This window comes from Pseudomyrmex gracilis, unplaced genomic scaffold (assembly GCF_002006095.1).
Source record: "Pseudomyrmex gracilis isolate BER0280 unplaced genomic scaffold, ASM200609v1 scaffold_191, whole genome shotgun sequence".
In the NCBI taxonomy this organism is placed as follows: Eukaryota; Metazoa; Arthropoda; class Insecta; order Hymenoptera; family Formicidae; genus Pseudomyrmex; species Pseudomyrmex gracilis.
This window is the reverse complement of record NW_018020775.1, coordinates 237,267-258,219: the sequence shown is the minus strand read 5'-3', so window position 1 is coordinate 258,219 and position 20,953 is coordinate 237,267. Positions and strand designations below refer to the sequence as shown.

General features: G+C 31.5%; 3 protein-coding genes across 6 annotated transcripts; 1 reads left to right on the top strand and 2 right to left on the bottom strand.

Annotated features, from left to right (window-relative positions):
- The first annotated feature begins 132 nt into the window (after positions 1-132).
- LOC109858163 (putative serine protease K12H4.7) lies at positions 133-4,090 on the top strand. The gene is made up of 11 exons (XM_020435174.1): positions 133-518; positions 604-785; positions 883-1,066; positions 1,154-1,202; positions 1,267-1,402; positions 1,499-1,565; positions 1,627-1,846; positions 2,049-2,181; positions 2,806-2,975; positions 3,046-3,220; positions 4,012-4,090. The coding sequence occupies exons 1-10, from the start codon at positions 330-332 to the stop codon at positions 3,153-3,155; spliced, it is 1,440 nt and encodes a 479-aa protein (XP_020290763.1). The 5' UTR covers positions 133-329; the 3' UTR covers positions 3,156-3,220; positions 4,012-4,090.
- Positions 3,106-11,879, bottom strand: LOC109858164 (alpha-tocopherol transfer protein-like). Of its 2 annotated transcripts, none has more exons than XM_020435175.1 (7): positions 11,779-11,879; positions 5,305-5,505; positions 4,978-5,137; positions 4,843-4,904; positions 4,324-4,517; positions 3,994-4,207; positions 3,106-3,914 (listed from the first exon to the last, which is right to left on the bottom strand). In XM_020435175.1, the coding sequence occupies exons 2-7, from the start codon at positions 5,477-5,479 to the stop codon at positions 3,709-3,711; spliced, it is 1,011 nt and encodes a 336-aa protein (XP_020290764.1). In that variant the 5' UTR covers positions 5,480-5,505; positions 11,779-11,879; the 3' UTR covers positions 3,106-3,708. The 2 variants fall into 2 exon arrangements, with proteins under 2 accessions (XP_020290764.1, XP_020290765.1); XM_020435176.1 differs by lacking the exon at positions 11,779-11,879 and adding an exon at positions 11,677-11,728.
- A 5,367-nt stretch (positions 11,880-17,246) lies between these two features.
- LOC109858171 lies at positions 17,247-20,897 on the bottom strand. 3 transcript variants are annotated; one of them, XM_020435192.1, is made up of 4 exons: positions 20,820-20,897; positions 20,339-20,741; positions 19,855-20,065; positions 17,247-19,699 (listed from the first exon to the last, which is right to left on the bottom strand). In XM_020435192.1, exons 3-4 carry the CDS (start codon positions 20,052-20,054, stop codon positions 18,508-18,510), a joined length of 1,392 nt encoding a protein of 463 aa, XP_020290781.1. In that variant the 5' UTR covers positions 20,055-20,065; positions 20,339-20,741; positions 20,820-20,897; the 3' UTR covers positions 17,247-18,507. The 3 variants fall into 3 exon arrangements, with proteins under 3 accessions (XP_020290781.1, XP_020290782.1, XP_020290784.1); XM_020435193.1 differs by having other exon boundaries at positions 20,373-20,741; XM_020435195.1 differs by lacking the exons at positions 20,339-20,741; positions 20,820-20,897 and having other exon boundaries at positions 19,889-19,979.
- Between the last annotated feature and the right edge of the window lie 56 nt (positions 20,898-20,953).

The following is a 20,953-nucleotide window of genomic DNA, read 5'->3' as shown; positions in this document are numbered from 1 at the left end:
TCAACGTTCTGTTTCTGTGTTTTTAATTAATCGTTACTTTTTCCGTGCGATAATAATTTTCTCATCCGTTATTATCAAGCGATACATTTCAATCTCGGACGTTCCGTATCAGATATTTTTAAACACGATTATTTCATTAAAGTATCTTAGTAAAATAATACAGTAAATGCCACTCAAACATTATCGATTATTGATCATATCTTATCTGCGCTATTATTATTAGCCATTATTCAAGAAAATGGTAGAGTACGAATCAGTTGTGTAAAGTCTATTTAACGAGTTGGAAAATAAATAGGTTTCTTCATTTTCTAAGTTAAAACCAAACCGAAATGTTGTTGAATGTGTTGCTACTTTTGTGTTCACTCCAATCGATCGTGAACGGAGTGGGTCTTCACGGATTTACTTTTCGAGGTTTGAGGGAACCAGAGCCATTGGCAAAGAATGCGACCATAATCGAAGGTTGGATCACTCAACCCGTAGACCATTTTAATCATCGCGATAATCGTACCTGGTATATGGTAAATATTTGTCACACAATCATTTTTTCACAAAATGTTACAATTATGTTTTAAATGAACATTTGTCGATTTATTTGCTCGATAGCGTTATCGGGAAAATCCCATATTTCTGAAGACAAATAGCCCTATCTTTATAATGATCGGCGGAGAATGGGAAATATCGGACGGGTTTTTGCAAGGAGGATTGATGTACGAATTGGCGTTGAAACACGGTGCCTTGATGTATTACACGGAACATCGATTTTACGGAAAAAGCAGACCAACAAGGTAAATAAATATTCAGTCATTAATATTCAGTTTTTCTATTGTTCTATAAGAATATAAACTTGCCTTCTCGAATTATTATAACACGAAACAATCTCAGTGACACGAGCACGGAAAATTTGCGATACTTGAACGTTGATCAAGCTCTTGCTGATCTCGCTTATTTTATCGAAACCAAGAAGAAGGAGAAAAAGTTAGAAAAAAGTCCTGTGATAGTGTTTGGTGGTTCTTACGCTGGAAATATGGCAGCGTGGGCACGACTCAAATATCCTCATCTTATTCAAGTATCAATTCCGTTATTTTCGTGTGAACGTACATGTGTGACATTGAAAAAAATATGTAAAACATAAAAAAAAATTCATTTTTATTAGGGCGCTTTAGCAAGCAGCGCGCCGATTTATGCAAAGGGCGATTTTTACGGTAAATTATTTTAAACATAGTAAATATTTTTTAAGAATGTTGTTATAAGAATTGTGGTTTTTAGAATACTACGAGGTGGTGGCGAAATCACTTGGTAGAACCAGCGCAAAATGCGTCGAAGATGTAAAAACTGCATTCGATTCAGTGGAAGAGTTGCTGCGCACGAAGAATGGTTCTAACGACATTAAGTCAATTTTCAAGTAAGATTAACTGTGAAAGAGTTAGAAGTCACAAAAACAAATAATTATTAATATATTATAAAATAAACAAAACATAAATGAAGACTTCGATTTTAGTTTGTGCCATGTGCCCGATGTAAACTCTTTCAGCGATCTTGGTCTCTTTTTAAATACGTTAGCAGAGGTACGTACATTGGCAGTGCTTTTTTATATATTGCATATTTTCGATTTTATCTTAATTCCAGCTATTTGCTGAAAACGTTCAATATAATACAGTCGAAACTAATCAAACGACAATCGAACGGTTGTGCTTGGTCATGACAGCGGATCATTTAGGTAGTCCTTTGCAGAGACTTGCACTTTTTTTCACGAAAGATGTGCCGAAATGTCTTGATGTAAATTACAATAATTTTGTAAAAAAATATCGAAATGTTTTGTGGGATTCGCCAGCAGCTGAGACTATCAGTGAGTTATATATATTTTGATTAGATAATAGAATACATTGTTAAACATATTGATATAGACCCATACAGAACAAAAACTCCATTAGATGTTCCATTAGACGTCAACAGCTCCGTGCGATATCTAATAACTTTCTAATAGAGTGTTTGCTCTGTATGAAGAGATACGTGTCATGTAACAAGATACTCGTGTAATTTTTTTGCAGTGAGGCAGTGGACTTATCAGACTTGCGCAGAATACGGTTATTATCAAACATCAAGCTCGAACAACTCGATTTTTGGAACGTTGTTTCCTTTAAATTATTTTATCACCTTGTGTATCGACCTTTATGGTGATCAGTAAGTATTTACAAAACAATTTCATAATATACATAATTTTTTTTACTCGTTTCTAATAATTTAAAACTAATTTTTTTTAATAAAAAAACCTTCAAATATAATCACATTAAATTTATTTATTTATTTATTTTACGGGCGTAACTCTTTTTAATAACAATTGATAAATCATTATCGCGGATAATAATTAGAAACAATATACAATAATAATATAATCATAAGAATAAAATTAAAAAAGACAATTACATATTAAACATAATCTAAAAAAAAAATAAAATAATAAAATAATAAAAACGAAAATTGTTTAACACATAGCAGCTAAAAATCACGATTTTATATTGCATGAGAACATATCAATTCATTTATTTCCATACAATCTATAAAAATGAATTAGTACAGGCCTTAAAATGGATTCCACCGAATATAAATTCAACCTTGTAGCCTGATCTTGTCCACGGGTGGGAGTCCATTTGTGGACAAGATCAGGCTACAAGGTCGAATTTACATTCGGTACAATCTATAACATTATTAATAATTTTGTAAAAGAACATCAGAGAAACGAATCTTGCTTACGAATTGCAACAGATTTCTAAAAACGATATTTTACTCTTATTTCTGTAATTTTAGCTATGATGAAACAATATTGAATTCACGAGTTAGAAGAACTAATATTATGTACGGAGGACGATTGCCGGATTTAACAAACGTTATTTTCACAAACGGCGATATCGATCCGTGGCATGCATTGTCGGTGCTCGATGATCTAAATGCTTTCTCTCCTGCTATTCTCATCAAAGGTGAAAACAATATAATTTTATACACATATCTTGTGTAACGTGAGAAAAATATAATAGTATTCTGTTTTAGGATCTTCTCATTGTTGCGATCTTTATAGCGATGCTGCCACAGACATTCCTGACTTAAAAAAAGCCAGAATGAAGATTCGCGATATAATTGGCAAATGGTTGACCTCATGAAAATTCTTAAATTTTCTGCGAATACTTGTTGTTGCAATTTCTCAGACAGACAATAAATAATAAAAGCAAGTATTTTTTTTTCATTAATCGTGTTGGGCAACAACACTATTATGTACAATATTTTATATATCTATTCAAGTTTCTACATAATTAAGATACATATATTTCGTCTATGTGATATAAAACTAAAATTACTCTATCTTTTTAAAATCAATCTAACAATAAGTATGTGTGCGTGCTGTCAAACTATATGTAGTAAGGCTTTGTGCAATCTTATTTTTAAATAGAATACATGCATTCAAAGATGTTTTTCGGGTTTGAACTGCGTTAGTGTCATTTTTATATCAACGTTTCGTGAACATTTCAGCTCACTTCATCAGGGTTTCAAGAGCAGTCCTGATACTGCTTGAGTACTCAAACGTTGGTATAAAAATGACACTAACGCGGTTCAAACCCGAAAAACATCTTCGAATGTTAATACAACACACCGTGAAAGCATCAAATATCAGAATACATACACTTAACAGGGAGTACTTAAAAAAACAACTTAATGTTAATCAACTTCTAGCTTTCTAAAAGAACCAGTTATGCCACACATCATGGAATCGTTGGATCCCACGCTAGAACAGCCAAATCCTTGCTTCAAAGCCGATACCGCGCCTTCTCGTGCTTTTTCTGAATATAATTCGAGACGGACCTTCATTTTATCGTTATTTAATAATTTTGGTTTTATTTCCAACAGTTCTTTTCGCCATAAATCTGAGCAAACAATAGATCATTAGAAAAGAATTTAGTGTAATATCCATAATACAAGATACGTAAATAATGTTATTTATACCAATCATTTCTTTCATAGGGATAGTACCGCCGTATTCTTTGGGCAACATGCTTACGTCCATCTTGTTGTTGATTGCGTCTTCGAGACTCGTGTAAATTTTTATACGACTTTTGATCTTTTCAGAGATCAAAGACATACCAAAATCCAAAGCAAACTTCAAAGAAGGATGCGCATTGATTGCGTGGACTTCTTTGTGTCTCATCGGAACAGTGCGCTGTTTTGTCGGGAAAAAATTATTAGATTAGATCCATTTTTTTTTTTCATATTTGTTTGCTATTTGCCAATTTAACTTCATCCGAGAGAGAACTTAAATAACTTTATTTAACATACCTCGCCATTTTTTACGATACGCACAGCTTCTTTAGGAGTGAAGAGTGTCAAATGAGGAAAACTAACACCTGCGCCGTCGGCAAAATGCACAAAACCGCGCACTTGACTTTCCTCGTCTTCCATCAGCGCCTCATAAGTGATGGCGTGAATCTTGCACATGTCCACGTTCGTGTACTTGTGCGGATCGAACACACCTTAAGTGGAAATCTTATTCAACAAGTGTTTTGTATGATATAAGCGCGATGAAAAGAAAAAAAACACGCCGAGATTATATATTACATGTTAATGATACAAACTCAATGAAAAATGTTTTTATGTTGAAAAACACGAACTGACAGAAAACTAATAAATCAACTTTTGAAATTCTTCAAATGAATAGTACTTTTGTATCTTCAAACGATATTCTCTTTATACATTTTCTTTATACATTAAAGTATTTTTTTATGTATATTATTACTTTACATAACACTCAACAGCTTTTTGTATACGCGAAGCATTCGTATGTAAACGAAAATGTACCTGGTCTAGCGATTATTACGCGACGGCCTTTCGCATCGCGGCCAGGAGCAGCAAAGAGATATCTAAAATAAACGTAAAGATCACAGACAACTCTTTTTACTAATAATAATTTTAATTAACTTCGAAATTACTTGCCCCAATGACAGTAATTCTCTCATATTCGGTTCTGTAATGTCCAAATTATTGAATGCCGGAGAATACACTTGACGAAGCAGCAGGTATCTTTCTGTGGCTTCTTGGGCCATCGGCACATTGAACTTTTTGCATCGCAGAAATTTGAGTAAGAATTGTGCATCTGATTAAAAAGATGATTAAGAGTGAACGTTTAATATACAAATTGTTTGCAGTAGCAGGATCGTCGCTAGGATCGTTAAAAGCAAAATGGTCTCTATAAGGCATATTTTGATTAGAGTTTTACAAAATTATTTTTACGTTGATTATTATTTGATATTACAATCTTACCAAGACGGCAATTTTCAATACGCGGATTCATCTTGATCCAATTACGCATCTGCTCGAGAGCTTGATCTCTGGTGTTCTTGTCCTCTCTAAGTTCAGCCTTTGCGATCTTCTGAGTATCCTCTGAGAGAGTGCACTCATAGTCATTCTCATCGACTGCCCATTCAATTGCGCCCATCTTGGTTGCGTTCAAAAAACGTGTATCTGCACAGCATTTTATATTTCAGATATTTAGCAGATACATAAAATGTAAAGTGTTGCTATATAGCAAATACGTAATAATACGTATAAGTTATGTACCTGATATACGTTTAATATCAATAAATGTCCGCGCTATAGTATGTAACTTACATAGCAGATACATTATATAACAATATGTATATTCGACGTGTTACATACGTAAATTATATATTTGATACGTATCTACAATATTGCAAATAAAATGTACTGTGTCATATATCCATATATATATACAGGGTGTCCCAGCAAGTTCGTATCACCGCTCGTAGGCAAGTAGAAGGGGTTATTCTGAGTCGAAAAGTCCTTTACCATTTTGCGAGATTCGCAATAATTCACGAATTCTTAATAAATAAAGATCCGCGAATGAACGTGCAGCTACGTGCAAATTGACAGCTCGGAGCTGTCATTTTTTCGCGCGCTCGTACATTGTAGTAACGGAATGGGAGGAACTAATAAACAGCATATAATATACATAAAAAATCAATAACTAACTAATGTGACGCGAAAATATGGAAAATTGTAATTTTTTAATTGAAATGATAAAGTCTAATGTCAAGATAAGTTAAAAATGAGTTTTTTAATACTTTTCCCGGTAAAAAATTTTTTATATATACTTATACAAAAATTAAAATAATTATATCTAATTATGCAAATTTATATGCCGAATATTTCCATACAATTTTATACACGGAGAATTTCTTTTTTAAGAGAATGGCTTCAGAGATATTCCATATCAAATTACAAAATAACTCTATTAGTATCATGTTAGATACAAAAAATTATATAAAACTATATTTTTACTATATTTTAAAAAAAGTTTTGATATATAATCATATATACTTATACACAAATTAAAATTATTATATCTAATTATGCAAATTTATATACCGAATATGTCCGTACAATTTTATACATGAAAAATTTTTTACCGGGTTGTAATTACTTATTCACTTATTACTGTATTAATAATTATTTACTTTTTTTTTATTTTAAGGTTTACATAAAAAGAAATATTTAATTATTACAAGAAATTAAATTTTTTTTCTATTCTTTATAGGATTTTTTAAATACATAAATAAGTATAAATAAATGAATAATCGTCATAGACATCTTTCTTTAATCACGTAAATTTTTATTTACTCACATAATTGTAATATCAAAATGTCGATATAATGATTATTATGTTATTTATGTATTTAGGTTATTTATAACCCACACAGACATCCATCCATCTAGACATCTATTAGACATCTATTAGATGTCGCACGGAGCTGTCGACGTCTAGTAGACGTCTAATGGAGTTTTTGTTCTGTGTGGGAAAAAGAATTTCATAGAAAAAATTAGAAGTTACTTACTATTTACCAACAAAGTGATTGAAGCTGGTGAAACAATAAAACCGAATAAACAGGCCGATGCATACAAAATGTTAATGTGTTTAATTTTTTATTGAAGTCATAAACTTACAATAAACGAATCTTTATCAGTGTAGAAACAGATACATGTAATGACAAAAGAATTATAACAATTTGTCATTACATGTATCTGTTCATACACTGAAGATTCGTGTGTTGTAAGTTTATGGTTTCAATAAAGAATTAAACACACTAGCATTTTGTATGTTTGTTTGCATCGACCTGTTTATTCGGTTTTATTTCGGTTTTATTGTTTCACGGAGCTTCAATCACTTTGTTGGTAAATAGTAAGTAACTTCTAATTTTTTCTATGAAATTCTTTTTATAAATAATCTAAATACATAAATAACATAATAATCATTATATCGACATTTTGATATTAATTATGTGACTAAATAAAAATTTACGTGATTAAAGAAAGATGTCTATAACGATTATTCATTTATTTATTTATTTATGTATTTAAAAAATCCTATAAAGAATAGAAAAAAAATTTAATTTCTTGTAATAATTAAATATTTCTTTTTATGTAAACCTTAAAATAAAAAAAAAGTAAATAATTATTAATACAGTAATAAGTGAATAAGTAATTACAAAAGTATTAAAAAACTCATTTTTAACTTATCTTGACATTAGACTTTATCATTTCAATTAAAAAAACACAAAGTCCATATTTTCGCGTCACATTAGTTAGTTATTGATTTTTTATACATGTTATGTGCTGTTTATTAGTTCCTCCCATTCCGTTACTACGACGTACGAGCGCGCAAAAAAATGATAGCCCCGAGCTGTCATTTTGCACGTGGCTGCACGCTCATTCGCGGATCTTTATTTATTAAGAATTCGTGAATTATTGCGAATCTCGCAAAATGGTAAAGGACTTTTCGACTCAGAATAACCCCTTCTACTTGCCTACTAGTTTAATTTAAAATATTGCGAAAAAAACTCCTCGGCTGAACGGCTCTTCAAGACCAATTATATTCATTGATTAGTTTAAAGACTTAGAGCCCGAGATGATTCTCAGTTTATTACTAATTGTTGAACTTTATATTTTATTTGTTTCCAAAACTAAATAAAATAAAAAACTCCAACAAGTGCTGACACATGATAGTATATTGTTCAACAATTATATATTATTTTTTGTGAACACACACTTCTTTCTTTCCAATATCATTCACACACTCTTTTTAAACTGCGAGACCACTGAGCCGGTCAAAAACTGTCTGATGTTTTGAAGATAAGTGGTGCTTAGTTAATCGTTACGTTAATTTTATGACATCGGATGCTTTCAGTAGAACTCAGCGCGCGAGCTAAGCGTTTGTTATTTGTAATTAATTTGTAAATCTATTGCAAATGTGAAAGTATGTATTAATGACAAGCAATAATCGCAAAGTGCGTGTTAAGCGCTGAGTTCTTTTTTTGTTAAAGAAATATTAACTATGTGTTTGATATAATCATACATTTATTTACGTAATATGCGTAATATACCTGCTATGTATTACATAGGTACGTAGTTATTTAACTTAGATATTTCAAACCTATTGCGTTAATTATGTATTTATTACATTATAATTGATACAAAATGAAAAGCAATGTAAATGCAATAGGCATTATCTAATATGTATTTGCAATGTAAGGTGTTGTGCGGGTAATAATCTACTTCAACTTACAAAGAATTTAGAAAACACCGCCGTAGTGAGACGTATTATTTAAAAAGCCGATTAAGATCATAACTTTGAAAATTAAATTTTTACCAACACAGTTCTTCGCGTATATAATAATTAGTTTTTACAATAATTATAATTTTTTTGAAGATAAAATATATATAGATATAAAGATGTGAGAAAATTATTTTTGCAATAGCGAAGATAAAGATGATTCTATCAGCGAAGCAAAATTCTGAGATAGTACACTGATTGGGTTTGTGCGTTTCATTGTTATTTCAAATAATAACACTATTATGCAAGCGTGAGAGGTCAGGTTTTCACTTTCTTCCGAAGTTCTCAGATGATATCATCTAGTGACCGACTGACCCACTTCTTGTTTAAAGACGCGACGGCTACTGAAGGGAACAAAAGAGTTCTGAGAAAGAAATGTACGCTTGTCTTCTTCTCTTTTTTAGAAAGGAGTAGACCGATTACGTGTCGTCCATCAACCGATCGAATGGACCTTTCGTTGGTGTATGACATAACGATTAGTGTGCGGCTGGCCGACTGTTTCATCGCGCACCACGTGCGTCAGAACGCTTGTACGTACAGGTTCTGTTTTGCAATCGCTTTCTCCGATTATGCAATTTATATGCGGTTGTTCACCTATCTCTTTGTTCGCCGAAACAAACCGTTTGTTCCCGAGAGAAGTGTCATTATCATCTCGTTGCGTTCTTCGCTACGACTGTTATGTAGTTGCGTTAACGTTTTCAGGTGCCATTGTAATAATAGTATCTTATTTTTCTTCGCTTCGCAATGTGAAGCGATTAGGAAAGTGAGAAAAAAAAAACATGAAACATGTTGAAGAAATTAGAACGCCGCCTCCTCGAGAGAGTCCACGATGAATAAGTGTCTGTTAAATATATTCATTTTTTCTTCTAGTTTTACTGCCTTATTAAATAATTTTATTACTTTTATGTGTTTCCACGCGTTTCTTGCTCTTATTTATCTCTTCATCTGCGAACCTCCGCATTCCAGAACGAAGTAATCGGTTGTATAATATCACTATCGCGCGCCTTTCGTCTATCGCGCTGAACTGGACTCTTAAAACTTACCAATGTAAAATATATCTAAGCGTGCGCGCAATATCCGTAAAATTCAAATTATATCACTGCAAGAAGTGATCTAATAACTGAAAGTTTTGCGAGTAATCACGTTATATATTAAGAGCGCAACTTGTGTGTACGTGTTTCGGCTCGGTAGAGATGTCGGCGGAATAGACGGAGGATAATGATCGTCGGATCATCGACTATTTACATCAAATGTTATTCTATATCACTTTCGCGTTCTTACGTTAGTAAACTCAATCATGATCTGTGCACACAATCAACGCACGAAGCTGATTAAGGGAGCCGTCTTCTTCCGTGTAGAAAGTGCCACTTATCTTATAGTATAGTTGCGAGCTTTCATCTCTTCAGCGTTGTCGATTGCGCGCAGCTCGCGAGAGCTTTTTATCCGGGAATATATTATGTCGATTACGTCATATCTTCAGTCTATCCTTTCATTTTTTTACACTCTCGTCTGTGTGACTTAACATTATGCTCGTCTCGTTATTAGTGTACCGTGATCATGCAACCGTTATATTACGCCCGCAAAAGACCCCTTAATATAGTATAACGATTATGTCACGCGCTTTCGACTATTTAACTTCACTGGTTTGCGGTCGATTTCGCGAGATAATAATTTGTAACGATATAAGTGTCCGCGCAAAAACTCTCAGAGAAATTCATTACCGATATAATCAAAACAACTTATTTTGATCAATAAAAGCTGTTCACTGTTCGGTGATTTTAATAATTTAAAATAACAAATATTTTGACGTGTAATACCAGTACAGTTTTTAATGCACTAACCAGTAATCAATTTCAGTAAGAGTCGCAGCCTATAAATTCCTTTAAATCCGACACTACAGATTTCGTTAAAAACGAGAATTTGTACAACAGCAACATAATTACAACTCGTATTTTCTTTTACCATGTCGACCTTTACATTCAAGGACGTGATCAATTTCGACAAAAGTCGCAGCTTAAGTTTCTGTAAATTCCTTTCTCCGACATCTTTCTCCGCAAAGTTCCTTGAAAACGAGATTTTGTACGACGGACAACACAATTTACAACTCGTATTCCCTTTTATACACAATGTCGGCCTTTACATTCAAGGACGTTATTGATGTTTCGCGGATTGGTTTTAAAATTCGCACGACGTTGATCGACAAATTATTCCGAACGTGATCGGACAATCTAAAGTTAAAAACGTCACTGACAGTAGTAATATATTGTACTATGACATCCATTCATATGACTATGACACTTTTTTCATTACAATTTCCAACTGTCCAAAATAATGTGTAAGATAAAGATTTACTGTTTAGAGATTTTTTAAGATACTATCACTCTTTTCAATAATTATTATTTTTTTTTTAATTAGTTCTTTCAATACTCAAAATCACAATCTTCAACGATTTTGTTATTTTAGTTTTTTCAAACTATCATAAATGAGAATATATTATAGTAAATTTTTTTCTGCAAATTTAGCGCGTACTGTTCAATCGCTACTCTAGTAGCATTATAATAACGTTTTTAATAAATATACATATTTTAAAAATAACTACATAAGATAACTATCTCTTGTACATTATTTAAGCGTGTTAACTACAGTTTTTATGTTAAAAAAAGAAGTTAAAAAAATCAAATATAGAATATATAGTTGCATAAAAATATATTTTTCTTTTGCATAATGATATGTTGAACGTTTAGCTATCATAAATAAATAAAAAAATTAATATAATCGTAAAGTGATCTGATAATATATATATATATATATATATATATATATATATATAATTAGCAGTCTTTCATTGATTGATACTTTTTGATACTTTATAGTAGATTAACTTGGTTTTTTATCTTTTTTAATGATAACATTATTTTGGAACTCTTTGGTTGGTCTCATCATCAGTAAAATAAATAAATGAATACAAATTAAAGTAATATTAAGTATGTGATTTTGACGCTTACTTAATTTGTCTGTCTTTTAAATCGCACAAAATCGAAGCAACACAGAGCCGTCCAGCACACTATCCTATAAGCGGATCTATTTGATTATGCGAACATGCTTACCTCAAATCGTGGTACTCCAGGCGTACACTTGGAAGCGACTGCCCCACTCTTGCCGGTTGATCGTTCTTTTATAATTTCCAAGGTGCCCTTTCTCTCTCTACTGTTTTCCAATCGCGTTTCGTGAACAAGCGTATCCTTCTGAAGACTTGATCCTTCGGTGAACAAGGAAGCGTTCTTGACTCTGTATCCAATATAAATTGTTCTTCACCTCCCTGCTTATATTTTCTGAACTAAAAACGCATAAATTATGTTTTCCAGTTTTTGATCTTCTTTTACAGATACCTAGTTAGTATCACCTAAACACTACAAAACTATAAATTTCGTAACAATCTAACATGATTTAAAACCGGTTGTTCTATTTTCGTTCTATCTTTGTATTAATTATCAGTTAAACGTCGATTCGAAAACGATCAAAAAAAAACCGCACGCATTTTAATGTGATGTATTGCTATAAACTTTCTTTGCTTGAGATTAGTTGTTGCACAGTTCTGTGATTTGCGATCTGGCATGCATAACATGCTTGATGTGTTGTCGCACAATTTATAAAACCATGTAAAAGACATTTTCTGTGTTGTAATGTTTTTTTAACAATAAGTATATAACAAGAGAACCTCGCGAATCCGAAAATTCTGATTTTGACGAAATTTTGCACATATGTAAAGGATTAATAGATGAATATTGACATTTTCCGTTGTGGCCTAAAAACGCTTTTAAGGAGTAAAATCACCTCTTATATGTAAAGCGGCTTTTCACTTTTCTCAATTTCAATCTCGAATATTATTGGATATTGCAAAATGTTTTATACAACAATTTTATAGAAAAAATCTTTTATTTATTAATATTAATAGACTTTTTGAACGATAATTTTTTAACAAATTTGTCACAAATTCATAAAACAATTTTTTTTTAATAATTTTATTAATGTATGTATAAATAAATAAAAGTGTTTTTGCCATTAAACTTTTGTATAAAACATTTGTTGATATCTCTAATAGTTTTCGAGATACGTCGAGAAAAGCGCAAAACCGCTTTACACATAAGAAGTATTTCATTCTTTAGAATTGCTTTTAAGCCGCTACTGAACATTTCTACATTCATGTAGTTATCTATATACGTGTACAGATTTTTAAAACGTATTGTAAAAACATTTCTATGTAATCGCACATTTATACAGTTTTGAAATAAGTTTTTTCCAAAACTTATTTTTAGCGTCTTTTATACAAGATCCGTCAAAATACTTTTTGAGAGTTATGAGAGTTAAATGTTAGAGAACCGTAGAATATTAGAAAAATAGAATACTAGAGAACCAACCATTAATTACCTTATTAGTTACCTTATTAGTAATCTTGCCTTAGTTGGCTGGATCACACACACAAGAGGTGTAAATTCAACCGATTAACCTCCATGTAGTATATACACTTTGGATAATGTTAATATCGGCGGTACTCTAACATTTAACTCTCATAATTCAAAAAATATTTAATGAAAAGAAACATTTAGTGTTTTGGAAAACTCTTAAATTAAGCTACAAGAATGTGCAAAATAAAATAGGGAGTTCTATTTAAAAAACTCGATATGATCTTCCGCGGTTCTCTAATATTCAACCCTCATAACTCAAAAAGTATTTACTGAAAATAAATTTCGTTATAGTGGTTTTTTTGGAAACCTCTTGAACTAAGCTACAAAAATATGTGATAAAAAAACAGAGAATTCTATTTAAAAAAATCGATGTTACCTCGACTTGACTTTGGCGACGTCATTCAAGGTCAAACTGATAAAATCAGGAAATAGATCTTTTTAAACTCTACAACCTGTTGTCTGAAACACTTTTTCCTAAAATGCTTAGTTTTCAAATTATTTTGTTGTTTTGGGATTTTTGATGGACTCTATATAAGGAACTATCTTGCGTTATGTACTGCGATAAAAAGTTATTTTATGAATAAAGATGATTTCCTGATTATTTTTATGTTGCAGTGCATTGTTGCATAAAAGATCATTGATCATATTTTTGCAGCTTTTATGTCGCATAATTGAATATGTAATATATCACTCATTTACATAAACAGTGCAGAGTAGTCATGTATACGTTATACGTGAGAACAGTTTACAATAATGTTCCATCATCAAAAGACATCATGCTATACTTGAATTTTACTTTCCTCGCCCTGTTGACCAACACATAAAATTTCAGTGTAACATCTCGATACTTTATATTATGGTTCAATATTATATTTTATTTTATTGTTTTAATAACATTATACGATTTACATATTCATACAGGTCGCTGGTAATCGCCGACGTATGACATAGCAACGCGATTCAGACAGTGTGCTACGACACATGTGACACATATACACAATATGCGACATAAAAACTGCAAAAATATGATCAATGATCTTTTATGTAACAATGCACTGCAACATAAATATACTCAGGAAATGAAATCATCTTTACTCATAAAATAACTTTTTATCATAGTATATAACGCAAGATAGTTCCTTATACAGGATCCATCAAAAGTCTCAAAACGACGAAATATTTTGAAAACTAAGGATTTTAGGAAAAAGTGTTTCAGACAACAGGTTGTAGAGTTTAAAAAAATATTTTTACTGATTTTACCAGTTTGACCTTGAATCAAGGTAACATCGTCAAGGTAAGAATCAGTCAAGGTAACATCGATTTTTTTAAATACCCGGGAAAAAATTTTTTATATATACTTATACACAAATTAAAATTATTATATCTAATTATTTTTGTAGCTTAGTTCAAGAGCTTTCCAAAAAACACTATAATGAAATTTATTTTCAGTAAGTACTTTTTGAGTTGTGAGAGTTGAATATTAGAGAACCGCGGAAAATCATATTGACCCGGTAAAAAATTTTTCATATATAAAATTGTATGGACATATTCGGCACACACACACACACACACACATATAAAGTTGCATAATTAGATATAATAATTTTAATTTGTGTATAAGTATATATGATTATATGCCAAAAATTTTTTAAAAATATAGTAAAAATATAGTTTTATATGATTTTTTTGTATCTAACATGATACTAAATAGAGTTATTTTGTAATTTGATATGGAATATCTCTGAAGCCATTCTTTTAAAAAAAGATTCTCCGTGTATAAAATTGTATAGACGTATTCGGCATATAAATTTGCATAATTAGATATAATTATTTTAATTTGTGTATAAGATCATATTGAGTTTTTTAAATAGAACTCCCTATTTTATTTTGCACATTCTTGTAGCTTAATTTAAGAGTTTTCCAAAACACTAAATGTTTCTTTTCATTAAATATTTTCGGAATTATGAGAGTTAAATGTTAGAGTACCGCCGGTATTAACATTATCCAAAGTGTACATACTACATAGAGGTTAATCGGTTGAATTTACACCTCTTGTGTGTGTGATCCAGCCAACTAAGGCAAAATTACTAATAAAGTAACTATTAATGGTTGGTTCTCTAATACTCCATTTCTCTAATATTTTACGATTCTCTAACATTTAACCCTCATAACTCAAAAAGTATTTTGACTGATCCTATAAAATATGTATAAAAGACGCTAAAAATAAATTTTGGAAAAAACTTATTTTAAAACTGTATAAATGTGCGATTACATAGAAATGTTTTTACAATACGTTTTAATTAAAAATCTGTACACGTATATAGATAACTACATGAATGTAGAAATGTTCAGTAGCGGCTTAAAAGCGATTCTAAAGAATGAAATACTTCTCATGTGTAAAGCGGCTTTGCGCTTTTCTGGACATATCTCGAAAACTAGAGATATTACTATTAGAGATATAAAAAAATGTTTTGTGTACCAAAGTTTAATGACAAAAACACCTTTATTTACCCACCTACATTAATAAAATTATTTAAAAAATATTGTTTTATGAATTTGTGACAAATATGTTTAAAAAATTATTGTTTAAAAAGTCTATTAATATTGATAAATAAAAGATTTTTTTTATAAATTTGTTGTATAAAACATTTTGCAATATCCAATAATATTCAAGATAAATTGAGAAAAGTGAAAAGCCGCTTTACACATAAGAGATGATTTTACTCCTTAAAAGCGTTTTTGGGCCACAACGAAAAATGTCAATATTCATCTATTGACCCCTCTTTACATATATGTGCAAAGTTTTATCAAATTTAGAATTTTCGGATTTGCAAGGTTCCTTTAAAAGACTGAATAGAATTATAAATCAAAACATATTGCAAGTAATCAAAAATATTATGATACATAATACTTTTGTCCTATTCAGTCTTACATTAGTATATATTTATTTAAACAAATTAGTCTTCAAGTTGTCTTCGTGAGACAAAAGTGTGTAACGGACATGTGACACAGACGAGATGATGCTCAAAAGCGCTCAATTTTGTTGTCTGACAATTGTAAAAAGACTACACGACATTAATTAGACAGAGACAACATCGTTGCAAAGAAGACGTCCTTGAACTGTGAAAGCAATTATCTTCCGATGTCATCAAAACGGATGTAAAAAATGATGTTCGTTAACCAAGCTGAAAATTGACCAACAAGAACCGTGCATTTGCAAACGTTTTTAGTTGTTTACGCGCGGGATGTGTCGCCGTAATTTTAATGAATTGTTAAAAGGATTGTAGGGTAAAAGTTTTCTTTGTTTCAATAATAACAGGAAACATTCTATCGTTCGGGATAGAGAGGTTTTTCACGAGAAAATGACAAAATTGCTGTAATAAACTAATCATTGTCGGATGTGTAGACTTTCTACTTCCCGATGTGACGCTCAAGGAAGTGGAGTAACGGGGCGAATTGGAAGTATACGGTGTAACATAGTATGCGAGTTTCAGGACGAACGTAACTTCTGACCAGTTGCGTCATCATTGTTGCGTATGTAAGAGGTAAATACGAGATACTTTTTCTATCAGAAAGACGTAACGCCAAAACCAAACGAAGCGAAAATTTCAACATCGATGGATCCGTCTCTAAATCACACCACCAAGGAAATCACGTAACGACAATTAAATGAATAGGATATACAGATCGAAAAATTCAAATAATTAGATAATTATATTTCCTATAAACGACTGTGATAATATCGTCAATCCACAAAAGCATAGTTTATTTTTGTTGTTTGAGTAAACGAGTTAATTATAATTCGTATATGTGAGTAGGAGTGCATAGATTAAAAACTACCAAACATACTAAATAGATAAGTAGGAAATGGCATTTCTTATACACAACCGTTATCACCGTCCATTTGTAAAAACATATTCTTTCTACTTTTTTTGCGGTACAAATATTTTCATATATGTATGTAGTATTTAACGCTAAAATTGTACGTAGGTATACAAGTGTTCTCAGTATTAAAGAAATATTCTTTTTAAAAATATATTTAAAATTTTTTTGTATATATTTATTTATAGTAATAAAAATTACAATTGTAAAAAAAAAAGCAACCGCGATTATTCTCTACTTTCTTGTCACAATAAAATAATTAATACACAAATCCTTGAACTCTAAATATTGAGCAATATACTCCCAAATATCTTAATCCGTTTCTTATATTCTAATATGTCCGACAAAAACTAAATTCTACATACTTATCTTATTTAATCCTTCGACGAAATTTCAAATTATTAATGATCATCTTAGTTTTCTTTATACGTTCTTCTGTTGTTGAACAATGAATAAATGATATAAGCAGCAGCATTTAGTGCCTTTACACATAAAATTGTACCAATAATGCTTCAATAATATCTTAACATCAAAAAATCTAACTTTATGTGTAAAGACATTAACGCTCCTGTCTGTAACTTTATATTCAACCGCGTTTTAATTTACAGAACGATTTCTTACATCTTATATAGTTCGAAGTGTCATCATGTCGTGTGTTTTTATAAATTAAATTAAATAAACTACTTGCACCCAAATAAACAAAAATTAATGTAAACCGAAATAAGCAACGTTTTAGTTGCGTAAGAACGATCAATAACAACGTTAGCAACAACGTAGCACATGTTACGCCTACAGTTTAGATATTACGTGTTATTACGAAGGTTTGACACGCAATGCACGTGGTCGTTTGCTCAGACATCGCAAATGCATGTACAGAAGAAAGTTATAAGCGAAATTCGCGAGATATTACGTGTCGAAAGTTTTAATCATAAATTTGTCTAACCGCTGTGCGGATTACGCATCTCACCGCGGACGCGGCATCTCACATATTGTTTGTACAATTATCGCTCGTCTTCCGTGTAATTCGGAAATAATACGTGTACAAAGTTTATTCATTAAATTTTTCAATCTTCAATATGTATACAAATTTCTTTACATGTTCGGATCGCCGAACTGTGGATCCGTACAAATGACTTCTCACAGTACGAACTCATTAGTATTAACAGTCCTATTTTCTTCCGCGTTAATGATTACATCATTCTTTGAATAAAAACCCGGTAATTATTAACGGATTTAATCAACTGACGCAAATAGAGGAAATATAAAATCACAAAAACATAATAGGAAAACTCAATACTAAAACTAGCTCGAGTCGTAATATTATCACCTCATCGTTGCAATAAAAAACTCGTATACTTATATAATCTAAGAAAACACTATGCATTATTTTTATGTATAATTAGACATTATTATTTTTATTTCAGTCGTATATAGTATAACAATTTTATCAGCCTTCGTGAAAAGATCACGTATAATTAAGTTTTATTATTATCTATCAATCACCTGAACCTTGCTGTAGGCTCCCTTACAACCGGCATTGTTCGCCAATAAGTATTTCTTAACAAGCTCGAACTGCTTGTCGGAAAGTATCAGCCTGTTGTCTCTCGCCGCGTTAATGATGCATCTTTCTAAAGCGTCCTCATTTAAAGAGTCGTAAGGAACAATTTTGGTATCAATATTTTCATTGGCAAAAAAACGTTTTATTATATCCAGACTGCGATTTAAATCTATGTTACGGGACGAGTCGTCGTTCATCCGTTCGACATTGAACACAATCAGCACAGTGACATATCGATCGCGAAGCGTATCATGACGTGTTTTCAAGAAGTTCACAACATCCACTAAATGCTGCTCTTTCAAGTTTTCAAGAATAATCAAGTGCGGATTAAAAGGCGGAATAAGAACGTCTCTTATATTTTCGATCGGTGGAAAATATTGACGAACGGAGTATGTTCGTGGAAAATTTTTCTTTATAATTTCCGCCGTGTATGATTTCCCAACACCTGTGCCACCAACAAGAGCTATGACTTTCATCGAAGGTACATCCAGTAAAAGATATTCACTTAGAATCTGTACAGCTCGATCCTGACCATAAACATGTTTCTTTAATTCAACGACAGCGTTCACGAAATCGCTACTGTGCTTATGATTCTGATCCTCATACAAGAGAATCGAAAGCAAAAGTATAAATAGTGAAAGTACTAATAAAAGAAGTAGTTTAAAAGATCCCATACTTCTGTTTGTTTCTATTTTGAGTGGATGTTTTGGTACAAGTGGACGAATTTTGTCTTTCATATCTTGGTAGCTCTGCGACTTCTTGTTGTCATTTATATTTGCACAGTCTGTGTTGTCTGTTTCTGTAAGATTTTGTTGTGTGAGAACTGGTTTTGTGAAATCGTCGTTTGATTTCAGAGGCAAGAAATTTTCTGTATTTTTTGTGCTCGCTACTGCAACTGAAGCAGCAAAAGTTGATTGATTTGCAGAGTTTGATTCCTCTTCTACTTCCATATATTCAACTTGATTGTTCTGCAATACAGGTACAGGTGTAGATGGAACTAAGTTTTCAACACAAGAAAAGCTTGGAATTTTTAAATTGGAGTTGTAATAAGGAAAAGTATTTTTCCACATTTTCGATTGTTCGTTATTGCCAGCTTGTACTACTTCAGAGTATGTTAATTGGCTGAAAATAAAAGAATTAGTTGACATGTTTGCACTTTTCATTTTTTAGATAACATAATAACCTGTTTTATTTACTAACGCAAATTTTCAGAAATTAAAGTTTTGAAAAAATAATAAAAATCTTTTATGGATATTTCTCAAAAATTAATAATCTACCTAGTGCCGGTATTTTTATCAAATATCTGCTCACAACTGTACTGTCTAATTGAATTTGATGAATCACTACGCTTGTAACACTGCTCGATAAAGATTCTTCGGGCAGACTGCAATTCGGAAAAGCTGAACGCTCTAGTCATTTTTGTCTGCTCAGATTCGGGAGAATCGGGAATTCTCAGAGCTGCAAACTTCTTCTCCATGATAATGAGATCTAAACAATTTTTCGTCAAAGATACATCGACGTGTTAGTAACATAACCTCAACTTGACGTGTTTAAATATGCATTCCAGGAATTTTAGTTGGAGAGTTTCATACACGGGTTTATCTCTTTATCACATGAATAACTAATATAAATCTTAGCAAGTAATTGAAAGAATTTGAGACGTTAAACATTATGGGAAAACTAAAATATATACATATATATATATAAATATATATAAATATATATAAATATATACATGTACATATATGGAATTTTATTTACCTTAAAGTACAAGCAACATCCCTGTTTAACCTACCTACGAACTTTACTGACGGTTACTAATTATACGAATTCCGACTAGTTCAAATTCACATTAATTTTGGAATATTATATCACTTAAATGTCATTTTGGATCTTATAGATGTAATAGTCATTGACACTTGGAACTCCAAATTATCATTCAATAATAAAAACACAGAAAAATATTAAAGTTTCGTTTTACATTAAATCCTTTCAATTTCAGTTTTAGGAAAAAACAAGACAATCAACAAGTTCAAAGTGATCAAAGATTCGTTCCTGTTAACTACACTTTCTACTCCTTTTGTATATGTTTCTTCCTTTTCTCTAACCCGAACAAAATTTGTCTTCTTGGAGTTCATATGGTCCAAAACAACATGTCGTTCGACTGTAAAAGAAACAAAACATCACCTATTTTCTCTCAACTGTCACAATTCTCGCTTTACATGCGATATGTGTTACGTACGTGTCTCTATGTGACACATGTGCACGGTTCGATTTGTCGTTCCTCTGTTTCACAACACTGGCTGTCAATGGGTCAGTGACGTCACGTTGGTCCGATTCGGTTCGGTTCCGACGCTTCCGGCGCGTCCCTCAGTT

What these genes read in the sequence shown, in the direction of transcription:
- LOC109858171 (XM_020435192.1), bottom strand. Translation starts at nt 20,054, where the DNA reads ATGGAGAAGAAGTTTGCAGCTCTGAGAATTCCCGATTCTCCCGAATCT. An exon ending in GATAAAAATACCGGCACTAG is followed by an intron (nt 19,700 to 19,854) that starts GTAGATTATTAA and finishes TTTTATTTTCAG; the next exon opens with CCAATTAACATACTCTGAAG.
- LOC109858164 (XM_020435175.1), bottom strand. Translation starts at nt 5,479, where the DNA reads ATGGGCGCAATTGAATGGGCAGTCGATGAGAATGACTATGAGTGCACT. An exon ending in TATTGAAAATTGCCGTCTTG is followed by an intron (nt 5,138 to 5,304) that starts GTAAGATTGTAA and finishes CTTTTTAATCAG; the next exon opens with ATGCACAATTCTTACTCAAA. An exon ending in GTATCGTAAAAAATGGCGAG is followed by an intron (nt 4,208 to 4,323) that starts GTATGTTAAATA and finishes CCGACAAAACAG; the next exon opens with CGCACTGTTCCGATGAGACA.
- LOC109858163 (XM_020435174.1), top strand. Translation starts at nt 330, where the DNA reads ATGTTGTTGAATGTGTTGCTACTTTTGTGTTCACTCCAATCGATCGTG. An exon ending in GACATTAAGTCAATTTTCAA is followed by an intron (nt 1,403 to 1,498) that starts GTAAGATTAACT and finishes CTTCGATTTTAG; the next exon opens with TTTGTGCCATGTGCCCGATG. An exon ending in ATCGACCTTTATGGTGATCA is followed by an intron (nt 2,182 to 2,805) that starts GTAAGTATTTAC and finishes CTGTAATTTTAG; the next exon opens with CTATGATGAAACAATATTGA.